At 43.6% G+C, this 13,629-nt stretch overlaps 1 protein-coding gene across 7 annotated transcripts in view; it reads right to left on the reverse strand.

The window, feature by feature from the left end:
- HECW1 (HECT, C2 and WW domain containing E3 ubiquitin protein ligase 1) overlaps positions 1-13,629 on the reverse strand; it is a 332,618-nt gene that overhangs the window by 207,297 nt on the left and 111,692 nt on the right. For all 7 annotated transcript variants that reach the window (XM_053261886.1, XM_053261892.1, XM_053261891.1 and 4 more), the window contains one exon: positions 6,646-6,970. In XM_053261886.1, the coding sequence (XP_053117861.1) occupies positions 6,646-6,970 (325 nt within the window). The remainder of the gene's footprint in view (positions 1-6,645; positions 6,971-13,629) is intronic.

A 13,629-nucleotide genomic window follows, 5' to 3' on the forward strand; every position in this document is an offset into this window, starting at 1 on the left:
AGGCAGAATGGGATCTGATGCTATGGCTTAGATTCAAAGAACTGCTTTAGGCAAGCCCAATAGAATGTTTGGACTTCTCCCTCTTTGAAAAGCACACCTCCCCCTCCCTCTACCCACCCATCATACCATATAACACATTGTTTGATAACCCTCAGCTTCCACCAAAAAAAAAGGTTTACCATCTGAAATGTTGTTTAAACAGCATGCTGAGTATGTTGATAATGTATGTTCACTATCACATGCTGTCACAGTTGCACATAAACAGGGCAACCCCATTAGATAGCTGGGGCAGTAACATATGACATGGCGGTGATACCCAGGGTCGGGTTTAAAATGAATTATTGAATGGGTCAGGTCTATTTTTTGTACAATGATGTTGCAAAAGTGGGGCCCATGCCCTTCCCCTTGAGTTAACACATGCGGTCCCTAGGCTTACTCATGAGAAGGGCAGGGGAGCAGGAGAAGGATTGTCTCCACTGAAAGGAGCTATTCTACATCATGTGATGATGATGGATGCTGCTCCTGAGTGGACCACTCTCTCATGAGATGCTGCTCCTGAGTGGACCACTCTCTCATGAGAGTGAAGGGCCATTGGGATACCCCTTCACAACACATGAGTAGAACCGTCCAGGTGGACAAGAGGATCGGGCAGAATCACTAATAATGTGTGATGAAAGCCCTCCTCTCATGGATCGCTTTCTCACGAGAGTGTTAGGCCATGGAGACACACATGCAGGCCAGACAGCTAATGTGAAGCAACCACCCAGCCTGGTTGCTTCACACAAGCAAGCCACGGGGACAGGTACCCTGGCAACACCTCTTCCTGTCTTGGCAACTGCCGTGAAGAAGCTGCTAAAACAGGCCCTCTGCCAGACCATCTGCCCATTTGAAATATATCAATCTTTATTTTTGCCTTCAACAGTGACCCTATTCTCCTGGGGTTGAAGACAACTGGGGCTCCCTTCTCCCACAATTCCCTGCAGCAGCATATCTTCATATGCTGTAACGCCAGTCCAAACCCAGGAAATTTGAATGAGAGTCCCCGGTTCCAGTGTTTCCCGATTCTGTCCACCTGGGAACATCCAGACACATGAAGCGTCAAATTCTCCTCTGGGTGCAGCTAACGCTTCCCTGAAGAGGAGGTGGTCACTGCGCAAAAGTTCTATCATTAACCAGAGAAAACGGGGAGCCCACACAAGTGGGGGTCCAATTTTGGGGATGGTTCAACTCATGAGCATGCAGTCCAATGGAAGACCTAAGGTTTTTGAGCCTAAGGATCTCCTCAGTAGTCTTGCCCACTCATGAGAGCACTAATACCCAGGCGACAAGTCACCCCGGCTGCAGGAGTGTGGTTTGGACTCCATAGACTGCTTTGCCGGGGTAAGCCATCGCAAGAGCATCTTTGGTCTCAGCTTCAGGCCTTTTTGGATGGAACAGATTATCGAGATCAATTTCAAACTGGTTTCCAGGCACCTCTGGTTCTCCACCTCTATGGGGTGGAGACTGCCTTGGTTAGCCTGATGGATGATCTCCTATTGTGAATTGACAAAGGGACTGCGACTCTACTGGTCCTTTTGGATCTCTCAGCATCTTTCACTACCACCGACCATGGAATCCTCCTGGAGCATATGAGGGGGTTGGGAGTGGGAGGCACTGCTTTGCAGTGGTTCCGCTCCTATCTCTCAAAACAAGAGTTCCAGTATGGAGCCCACTAGTAGGGATGTGCACGGAACCAGCGTTTCCATGAAACCAATGTTTCCGGGCAAAATACAAAGTGCTGGTTGTAACCTATGAAGCCCTAAACACCCCAGGGCCAGGGTATTTAAAAGAATGCCTTCTTCATTATGAGTCCTGCCGCCTATTGAGATCATCTGGGGAGGTCTGTCTGCTGTTGCCATCAGTTCATCTGGTGGCTACTCAAGGATGGGCCTTCTCCATTGCTGCCCCTAGGTTTTAGAGTGTGCTCCCTGTTGAGATAAGAGTCTCCACATCTGATAACTTTTTGAAAGGCAGTTAAGACACATTTGTTGACCCAGGCTTGTAATTAGATTCAAATAGTTTAACTAGATAGATAGATAGATAGATAGATAGATAGATAGATAGATAGATAGATAGATAGACAGTAAAACATTAAACGGCATGGGAGAATAAAACATCCTGCAACCAATGTCAGCGAGATAACAAGGTGGGTGCCAGGCAAGCCTCTCTGTGAATGGAATTCCACAACAGGCACCACCACCTTAAAAATACCTCTTTGTGAATACTGCCCACATCACTTTCTTTTATGCATGAGCAATTACATGTTCTGAAGCTACCTAATGGTGCAGCGGGGAAATAACTTGACTACAAGCCAGTGGTTGCCAGTTCAAATCCCTGCTGGTATGTTTCCCAGACTATATCGGGCAGCAGCAATATAGGAAGATGCTGGAAGGAATCGTCTCACACTGCACGGGAGATGGCAATGGTAAGCCCCTCCTGTATTCTGCCAAAGACAACCACAGGGCTCTGTGGTCACCAGGAGCCAACACTGACTCGACGGCACACTCTACCTTTTACATTTACAATACAACACTTAGAACCAAATATGCTAAGGTGAGGATGTCAAACTCAAATAGGCTGGGGGCGGGGAGGTCAAGTTCCCCAATAAACTGCTTGTGAATGGGCTATGGTCACATTTTTTCACTTGCATACATCACCTTCTTTTGAAGCACCTTCCTTATGAGACAAGGCTACAGGATCTGGGACTCTTTACTTTGGAAAAGAGGAGACTAAGGGGAGACATGATTGAGGTGTATGAAGTTATTCATGGAGTAGAGAGAGTGGACAGAGATTTTAAAAAATCCCTCTCACACAGCACTAGAACCACAGGTCATGCTATGAAACTGAAGGGTGGGAAATTTGGGACCAACAAGAGGAGGTACTTTTAGTGCATAATTAATCTATGGAGTTCTTTGACATGGGTTGTGGTGATGGCCACTAATTTGGATGGCTTTAAAAGGGTCTTAGACAAATTAATGGAAGACAGATCTATCAATGGCTACTAGTCTGGTGGCTTTAGGCCACCTCCAGCCTCAGAGGCATGATGCCTCTCAATACCAGTTGCAGGGGAGCAACAGCAAGAGAGAGGGCATGCCCTCACCTCTTGCCTGTGGGCTCCCCAGAGGCAGCTGGTGGGCCACTGTGTGAAACTGGATGCTGGACTAGATGGGCCTGATACAGCAGGGCTGTTCTTATGTTATGTTCTTGAATTTGCTATCATTGCTGATTTGGTGGCTTGCACTGGACTCCACTCTGTTGTACTTAATATGTGCCTTGACACTCAATTTCTAATTTTGAGAGAAAGTGGAGGGGTGCGGGAAGGTCAGTATAGTTCCTAGCCATGAGGATGGTTCAATAGTTTGTGTAGAAGGGTTGCCACAGGCCATACTGGAGATCCCTAAAGGGTATGAAAAAATTCAGAGCCTTATGTTTAGATAGCCCTGCTCTAAGAAGTTTTATATGTAATGGGATATATTCACAAAAATCCAAATGTTGTTCAAGGTGAAACCACATGGAAATGTTCAAAACCTATTTGAAGTTAAAGAAAGACAAAGACAATTTTCACAGTGTCTGCAAAGTGGGGCTTGATACAGGAACCTTGTTTGTAAGCACTGGTTCCCTGAACCACCAGGACTGCTACAGGAGAAAACTCACTAGTTTTAGCTGGGGCACTGTAAGCACCACAACCCAAAATCCTTCTGAACACGGAATTAATCAATTCCAGAGAGCACAATTAGTTAACTTGTTCAGTTAACTTCAAACACCTCCTTTTTTATTTCCCTATCAAAATCTGATAGTGCTTTCCAAGCAATTACATCAGTCAGTAGCCCTCACTCCTTTTCAAGAAAAAGGGGAGTTTTAAAACTAGCAATGGGAGGCAGCACACAGCAATCCAGAACTCCAGCTCATGTAGATGTGATAGGTAACAGTAAGCATAATTTTCTGCAGGTTGGCTTACTAGGTCTTCCGGGGATACTTAAAGCAATACTGACAGTGTCACACTTGGATGTAGAGAGAGAAAGGCACAAGATCACTGTGGCAATCTACACTTCAAATGTCTTTTTTATTCTGTTTTGAAGACAGATGTGGAGTCATGTAGGAGCACAAAAGGAAAGCAAAGGAAGCACTCTGTTAAGCAATCACACTATATGGCTGCATCTGATTTTTAAAGGCTTTATCTTAGGCAATGCATGCCATTTGAGAATATATTAAAAACAGTCTTGTACATTGCCCTCCTGACAAGAAAATGTGTGAAACCAAGTTATCTGCTGCCCTGTTTTGCTAGCTTCCCTAGAAGAAGGGAGCATGCTCTGATTTGAAAAGTCAGTAAAAGAGGTGAAGGCTGTGAATGGGATTCCCTGCTGCTACTGTCAAGCCTGGAGGGAGAGGAGGGGGGAGGGTGCTCCAGCAAGACAAGCAGCCTCCTTCTGTAGCCTTTTCACAGGCACTGCCTTTTTTCAGCTTTAACAGAATCACCAGCTGTAAAGTGGATCTTGACACTGTCAAATATCTTGGAAACCACCAGCTTATATTATTATAATGCATTCTACATTGGCTTGCCCCTGAAGACTGTTCAGAAACTTCATCTGGTCCAAAATATGTCTGCACAATTATGAATTGGTGTTTGTTCCATAGACCCTATTACAACAGCACTTAAATACCTGCACTGGCTGCCAATTTATTTCCAGACTAAAAATCAGGATGCTGATAATTGACCTTTAAAGTTCACGCACAGATGGATCATAGAGACCCAGGTTTTTAATCCATGATGCAGAAATAGGCTAAAATTCACCTATTCGCAGTTGCAGAGTGGCCGTAAGTGACTTTTGGTGTCACTTCTGGCCGCCGTTTTAGAGACCCTCGCCAGGCCAGGGGAGAGCATAACATCGGCTCCCACAGAGACCAGCTCTGGCCTATGAGGACTGTTGGGGCAGCCTCTCCCACACCTTGCCAGGAGTACGGAAAGACCAGTGTGCCCTGAGAGAAAGGCAAGAAAGGAGACACCCAGGCAAGTGAACTCTTGTCCTCAGCTCCTGAAAAGACCAACAGCTTGAGATGTTTTATTAATTAATTTGCTTGTTATGATATTGTAAACAGGTTTGGGTGCCTTTTTCAAGGCAGAAAGGTGGTATAAACATAAAATAAATAAACAAACAAATTTTGAGACTTTTAATTAAAAAAGCATCTTTTTCACCAAAAAATTCGAATGATTTGGGGGTTTTCAGGGGCATTTCTGGAGCCCTGCAGTGTAGAGAAACAAATGGGAACTGTATACCAATGGGGACCATGAGCGATGAGGGCCACATATATTTCACTATTTGAAAATGTATCCTTGCACTCGAGGAGCTGTGAGGGATCATCAACTCTCATCGTCCTGCAAAAGAACAGAAACTGCTCCATTCATCTGGATGTTGAAGCAGGCAGCTTGCTTTCATCCATGGGGGCAATGCATCTTTTATTATTTTATTTTTTGCTTTCTATACCACTTGTAGTTACTTCACAATATATGTAAGTGTGCTGAAATTCATCTTACAAGATCACAATTATTCCCATTGTTTTGATGGGGAACTGGGCTTTAGAAGAGAGGAGCTTGCCAAAACCTAGGATAACTATAGATCTGAACTTATCTTTGGATCTGAATCCAACTTTTTCAACTCCAACCTCAACATTAGTAACTGAGCTAAACTGGCTCTTTAGGGAAAGTCATTGGCCCACATGTTCTGCAGTGGAACAAAGACAGTTATGAGTAGACCACACTACTCCTAAGGAAGCACTGGTGGTTTTGTGCAAGAACGAAAATGCTGAAGCTAACATTCCTACACTTCAGGAGTGCTACTTACATTAGAAATACCCCCAGCAACATGTTTCTTCTCTTCCAGAGCACTTCTGGTGTGCAGGCAACATGAGACATTTTGCCCACTTTCTCAACAGCATGTGTGCAGAGACACTGGGGGAATTGTGTGCAGGTCTTTATCATATACCCTCAGTCCTTCTTTACAGGTGCACTTCATTAGTCAGGATGCTAGCCACTGAACTCCATGAAACGTACTTGCCAGTAAACATGCTTAGGACTGAACTGTAATTTAGAAGCATTCAGCCACCAAGCAGTAGAATGCCCACCAGTCAAAGATGGCTGCTAAAAAGGGATTTGACAAACCTCCTGTTTTTGTTGCCTGTCTGGAACTGAAAGGCTGTGTGTGTGTGTGTGTGTGTGTGTGTGTGTGTGTGTGTGTGTGTGTGTGTGAGAGAGAGAGAGAGAGAGAGAGAGAGAGAGAGAGAGAGAGAGAGAGAGCGCAAACAAACAAACAAACAAACGTAACTGGTGGATTGTGCTCAACTTGTTGGCTCAAGTTGTGCATGCCTGCTTTAGGCTAGGAAGACCTAGATTCAAATCCCCATGCAACCACAAAGCTCTCTAGGTGACTTTAGGCTGATTACTTGCTCTCAGCCTAACCTACCTCACAGGGTTGTTCTGAGGATAAACAGTGGAGAGCAACTGTGATTTCCTTGAAGATAGGGCAGGATAAAGTAGTAGTATTATAATAACAATACTACAATTTACATATGCAAAATTGATGAGAAATCATAAGGGCAGGATTAACTTACCAATGAGATACATGCCAATCCAGTCCCCTGCATCCACCTCTTCCTTTATATCCCAATAAATCACCAGATCCTGCGAATGTCCTATGGAATAATAGGAGCTGCTGACCATAAGTGTAGACCGGCTATCTGAGGTGACCAAGTCCGTGTCACTGGTAGAGCGTGGAATAGTGACCGGCTCATGGGGCCCATTCCCAATATCCATGTTGTGGAACTGGTCTGGGTTGTAGCTGTACCTCAGAGGTTCTTTGCACCGGCGCCGATTCTGCGAGTTCCTAGATGGAGACGCCATGGCAGCCAGGCCTAGGAACCTGTTCTGGTACAGATTCTGTCAAAATGAAAGAGGGGAGGTCACTGAAATTCAGAATAAATTTTTGTGGATATATTAGCATTTTAGAAAATAAAAACAAGGAAGTGAACAAAAACAACATGACAGAAAACCCTTCAACAACTTTCAAATATAATGCAGTGCATATTCACTTGTAACTTAAAACATACTATAGGCAGCCACTTATAATGAATTATAGATTGGTAAGCATTTGCCATTAATTAATCACAATTAAGACTACTTTTTATACTGTTTATATTATCTCTCTTCAGATGTTGCTGAACTTCAACTCCCATCATCCCCAGCTACAGCTGGGGATGATGGGAGTTATAGTTCAGCAACATCTGGAGACCCCCAGGTTGGGAACCACTGATCTGTCTCTTCAGGCAACATGAATTGTGCTAACATGTCTTGTCTAAGTAGAATTCACTCTGAAAGACAGATGAGACAGCAGAGCCAAAGAGAAGAGTTAAATGTATATTTTGCTGATAAAAAATCTGTGTCTCATGTCTTCTCTTTGGCTCATAACTAGGCTTTGGCAGCTAACCCAGTCTATGTCCTACTGCAGTCATCTTTTGTTTCACTGCCTGGCCCAAATGCACCATCTGCTTCTGTGAAAATATGTGGAGTCACCTTCACGAAAATGACTGGTGTTTGCCAGCTGAGCTCCTTCCCTGGGCTTGGTATTCCTAGGCTGCAGTTATCGACAGTGAAAATCTGTGCTCAGTATTATATTTTGCCAGAGGTGAACATCTCAGATGAGTCCCCTTTGTGATCAAATGCTCCGCTACCTTGCCAGAGCTGGATCTATAACATCTGCTCCTCTGTAGAGACTGTTTCTGAGAAGCTATGAGGCACAGCCACAGAAGGGAAGGGAGAAGAGAGGGAGGGAGGAAGAACACTTACTAGAGTCTTCTCATATGAAGGCCTCTTGAAATTACATCTGTATTGTGGCTGTCCCCATGATGAGCTGTTTAGGAACATAGGAAGCTGCCATATACTGAGTCAGACCATTGGTCCATCTAGCTCAGTATTGTCTACGCAGACTGGAGGCAGCTTCACCGAGGTTGCAGATAGGAATCTCTCTCAACCCTATCTTGGAGATGCCAGGGAGGGAACTTGAACCTTCTGCTCTTCCCAGAGTGGCTCCATCCCCTAATGGGCATATCTTACAGTGCTCACACATCTAATTTCCCATTCATATGTAACCAAATGGGGGCAACACAATGCTTCATCAGGAAGACCATTTTTGTAACCAGATATATTATTATTATTATTAATTTACACAGTCAGACAGGTGTTATTGACTGGTTTGTTTTATCCAGACATCGAGTCCTTCCCAAGGACCTAGGATGGCTGAATTTTATTGTCAATGTTGTTGCTGTTGTTATAGATATCGTCGCAGAATATAGGCTGCTTTTTGTAACTGGCTGATGGTGATTTCTGTGGCCCCTATGGTGTTGAGGTGCTCTTCAAGGTCTTTTGGAACTGCACCCAGGGCGCCAATTACCACTGGGATTATTTTGGTCTTTTTCTGCCACAGCCTTTCAATTTCAATTTGTAGATCTTTGTATTTGGTGATTTTTTTCCATTTCTTTTTCTTCTATTCTGCTATCCCCTGGTATTTTGCTATGTCGGTTATTTTGACTTGTTTTTCTTTCTTCTTGACGATGGTTATATCTAGTGTATTGTGTGGCAGATGTTTGTCTGTTTGTAGTCGGAAGTCCCATAATATTTTTACATCTTCATTTTCTTCAACTTTTTCAATTTTATGGTCCCACCAATTCTTGGCTACAGGTACATAAGAACAGCCCTGCTGGATCAGGCCCAAGGCCCATCTAGTCCAGCATCCTGTTTCGCACAGTGGTTCACCAGATGCCGCTGGAAGCCACAGGCAGGAGTTGAGGGCGTGCCCTCTCTCCTGCCCTGCAACTGGTACTTAGAGGCACCCTGCCCTTGATGCTGGAGGTGGCCTACAGCCCTCCGACTAGTAGCCATTGATAGACCTCTCCTCTATGAAGTCATCCAAACCCCTCTTAAAGCCATCCAGGTTGTTGGCTGTCACCACGTCCTGTGGCAGAGAGTTCCACAAGTGGATCACGCGTTGTGTGAAAAAGTACTTCCGTTTGTTGGTCCTAGACTTCCTGGCAATCAATTTCATGGAGTGACCCCTGGTTCTAGTGTTTGGTGAGAGGGAAAAGAATCTCTCTCTCTCCACTTTCTCCACACCATGCATGATTTTATAGTCCTCTATCATGTCTCCCCGCAGTCGTCTTTTTTCTAAACTAAAAAGCCCCAGGTGTTGTAGTCTTGCCTTATAAGAAAGGTGCTCTAGGCCCCTGATCATCTTGGTTGCCCTCTTCTGTACCTTCTCCAGTTCTACAATGTCCTTTTTAACATGTGGTGACCAGAATTGTACGCAGTACTCCAAGTGTGGTCGCACCATAGTTTTGTATAAGGGCATTATAATGTTAGCCGTTTTATTTTCAATCCCCTTTCTAATGATCCCTAGCATGGAATTTGCCTTTTTCACAGCTGCCGCACATTGAGTCGATACTTTCAACAAGCTGTCCACCACAACCCCAAAATCCCTCTCTTGGTCCGTCACCGACAGCTCGGATCCCATCAGCATATACTTGAAGTTGGGGTTTTTCATCCCAATGTGCATCACTTTACACTTGCTAACACTGAACCGCATTTGCCATTTTGTTGCCCACTCCCCCAGTTTGGAGTGATTCTTTTGGAGCTGCTCACAATCTGTTTGGGATTTCACTACCCGGAAGAGTATGGTATCATCTGCAAATTTGGCCACATCGCTGCTTACCCCTGCTTCTAGATCATTTATGAATAAATTAAAAAGCACCGGCCCCAGTACAGATTCCTGGGGGACCCCACTTCTTACTTCCCTCCATTGTGAAAACTCTCCATTTATACCTACCCTCTGTTTCCTGTCTTTCAACCAGTTAGCAATCCACACATGTACTTGTCCCTTTATCCCATGACAGTTAAGTTTCCTCAGGCCCTGCTGGGAGTGAGCCAGCATGGCTTCCGCAATAGGTAAATCTTGCCTCACTAACCTTTTGGACTTCTTTGAGAGTGTCAACGAGTGTGTGGATCAAGGTGATCCAGTTCACATAGTCTACCTGGACTTCCAAAAAGCTTTTGACAAAATTCCTCATCACCATGACATCTCTCCATCAGTATGGAGGACTCTGACTTTCCTGGGTCTTTGTGCCACCAATGAAAATTAGTGAGAGGCTACATAATACTCCCCTAATATTCTCTTTTGACACCATGCCTAGAGTCTAGCTTATGCTGGTCATAATTTGATTTATTCCAAAGTCCCTACACCTCTGTGAGCTGCTTCATACATGACATTTACCTACATGGAAGTAGAAAAGGAAAGATATATACCTGTGTACATCAACCTATGTGAAGATTATAAACATGTCTTACATGCATATGAAATGAGAAACTGCTATTGGCAGTGACTTCCCAGTGCAAGGTAGTTGCAGCAAAGCAAAATTAAATACATGCATCTACTGTAATACATGTGGATATGTGAGTGCTAGAGATGTGCAAAATGTTTTGATGTCGAAACGCTTGAACTCGAAACTTGCCATTTTGAGTATCTCAAGCTCAAAATAAAATGCCCTTTAAATTAAAGGCCCTGTTTCAAGCTTGAAACAAAACAACCCCATTTTTATCTGAAACATTTCGATGTTTCAAGCAACATTTTGGAGGCCTGTTTTTCCCTTGCTGATTGGTTTTCTGGCACGGGCTTCAGATATTAGGTGGGGTTGGGGAAAAGGTTAACATGTTTTGTTTTAAATCACCTGCTTTCCCATTTCTTTTTTGTGTTGGATGGTAGGTAGCATCCATCCTGCCCTACCACCCAACCCACTTTGGTGTCCTTAGGAGCTACCCCGGGGAACAATGGGGTATTTTGAGTTTCCCCTTGTTCCCTATGACTGAAACACTCAAAACGTTTTGAGTTTTGTTCCATCAAAGCTCAAAACAAAAACACAAAATCCATTTCATGCACATCCCTAATAATCTCCCCCATGACATTGCCCATCTCATAATTTGTAAAGTAGTCCTGAAGCTATATTCACAGATGTATGTTTGTCACTCAATAACTGCATTAATCAGTGATGAACTACATGTACAAGAGAGTTTGATCACAGTCCAAATATTACAGACAGAGTTGTCATATCATGTCACATCAATTGAAACACAAGGCTTTTCAACTGAGGCAGTTCATACATTCCTCTGTAAGCCACTGGGTGATGAGTTATCAAGCGATAGACGTATATGCATGAATCAGCCCAGAATGTACTGCAGGAAACAAGAAGACAATTAAGGTCCTTTCTGCACTAGGATCCTTTAGTACTGCTGAGGCAAAGATCTTCCACAGTCAGCTGGAAACTGAATTAAAACTGGTTCCACACAGTATCTTCTTTATATATATTTCTCTAAGCTAATTAATGTGGCTGATCCCATGTATGGCAGCTCTCGCGAGTTTGCAATGGGGAAGAAAACAGCAATGGTGGCTGGTGGCCAGCTGGAGGAGGTGGTGGGTGGGCCAGCCAGCTGGCCACCGAGAGGAAGCGGTGGGCCGGAAGAGCAGTGGGCCGACCGGCTACTGGGAGGAAACATGGTGGTGGGCCAGAGGAGGCGGCCAGTGGGAGGAAGTGGTGGGCCAGCTGGCTGTTAGGCGAGAAAAGGCGGCCTCCAGCAGGTGGCAGGAGGTGGCGGGCCATTGGCAGGTGACTGGCCAAAAATAAGCGCTGGCAGTGGGCGAGAGGGCAGATGAGAAAATGGCTGTGGCAAACTAGAGGCGTAGATGCTCTGCACCTGGCCCAGCTAGTGAACTATATTTCTCAGATAAATCATGCAACACCTGGTCCCACAGGTAAGATTAGAAGTATGTTTATAAAGAATCAATTCCCTTTCACTTCTAGAAAGTGTGTTTAGGATAGCAGCCTTCAATCACCAAAGGACTCCCCATTTAATGTGATGTAAAGCACCTCCTCCCTAGCATTACTGAAATATTTATATTTATTTATTTATTTACTACATTTATAAACCGCCCCATCCAGAGGCTCTGGGCGGTGTTCGACAACTTTTAAAAGGCATTAAAACACACAGTTGAAAACAGTGCTAAAAACAATATAAAAACAATTCAAAAACAATTAAAACCATTTAAAACCAATTAAAAAACCTTTTTAAAAAACAACAACACTTTACAAGCCTTGGAAGGCCAGGCCAAACAAATAGGTTTTTAGGGCACTCTTAAAGGCCAACAGCGAGCCTAAACTGCAGATATCTGCTGGGAGTACATTCCATAGACCAGGAGCAGCCACAGAAAAAGCCTGGTTCTGAGTCGCCACCAGACGTACCGGTAGTAACTGGAGACAGACCTCTCCAGATGACCTCAACAAGCAATGGGGATCATACCGAAGAAGGTGCTCTCTAAGGTCCTTAAACCATTGAAACAGGCCCTTTAAACTCACTTCCTCCTGGCCACTGGCATTACTGAAATCAGCACTTTAATTATTCATTTCAAGAGCAACCTCACCACTTTTAAAAATTAAAACTGTACCAGCACAGTTTTCTTTTAGTGAAATTAAATAAAATTTGTTTCATTTGTGCTCCGGTGCTTTCAGCACAAACATGAATTTATTTTTTTTAAGAAGAAGACAGAAATTAGTCTGTGAGGGAAGGAGCTTAATAACAGGGTATGGTAATATCAGCACAACCAGGAAATAAAGGCCAAGTAGTGCAAAAACATGGGACATCACCAGCTATGTCAACAACTGCCTCACAAATCACATATTCCTGTGAACTAGGAAGTACTTAATTCAAACTTTGCATCTGTCATAAACTTAGTTAAGCCCCTATCCCTTAACATCAGAGCACCATCTGCAATATAGAGATGACAATACAAACATGCCTTAATGAGTTGTAAGGATGACTGAGATAATATATATGACTGTAGTGCTTTCAACATCCAAAGCAATGTATTTATTTATTCAAAATTTATTTGAATGCTGGACTTGAACTAAGCTCGTACAGCTATATAAATGAAAAGGTTTATTATTTGTTAGTCATCTAAATATTTAAATCTTGTCTTTATTGACTAAATATACAAAAATCAAACTGGTAATGCTACAAGTATGAGGAGGTGACATTACATTCTTTCTTGAAATGATCTCACTCCAATGTTCTCTACCTTCAGCTGCATCACCACCTAAAAATTAAATCCAGCCTACATCCAATCCATTTGTGGTAATGGCTTCATGTCAAGTGATGGTGCCCAAAAGAAAATTTTGCAAAGTTTTTTTTTTTTTAAAGAAAAGCATAGCTTATTGCTTATTATATACTTCTTATACTTGCAGCAAAGATCAATAATACTCTTTCAGCTTTTCATAATACACAATGATTATTTTACATAACAAAACACTAAAACCTTGAAACAGGCCTTCTGCTATTTGGGTCCTTGAAAATCATGCATAAAGAAGCCTATACGCTTATCAGAAATGATGGACAAGAAGCCCCATGATGGTGAGGCTTGCAACACTCTATTCCAACTGCTCAGTCAGGCATGCTGGAGCGCCTTGCAGTTCTCAAGGGCCGCTTGCAGTTCTCAAGGGCCT

The sequence above is a fragment of the Hemicordylus capensis genome, chromosome 6, assembly GCF_027244095.1.
Source record: "Hemicordylus capensis ecotype Gifberg chromosome 6, rHemCap1.1.pri, whole genome shotgun sequence".
NCBI classification, from domain to species: Eukaryota; Metazoa; Chordata; class Lepidosauria; order Squamata; family Cordylidae; genus Hemicordylus; species Hemicordylus capensis.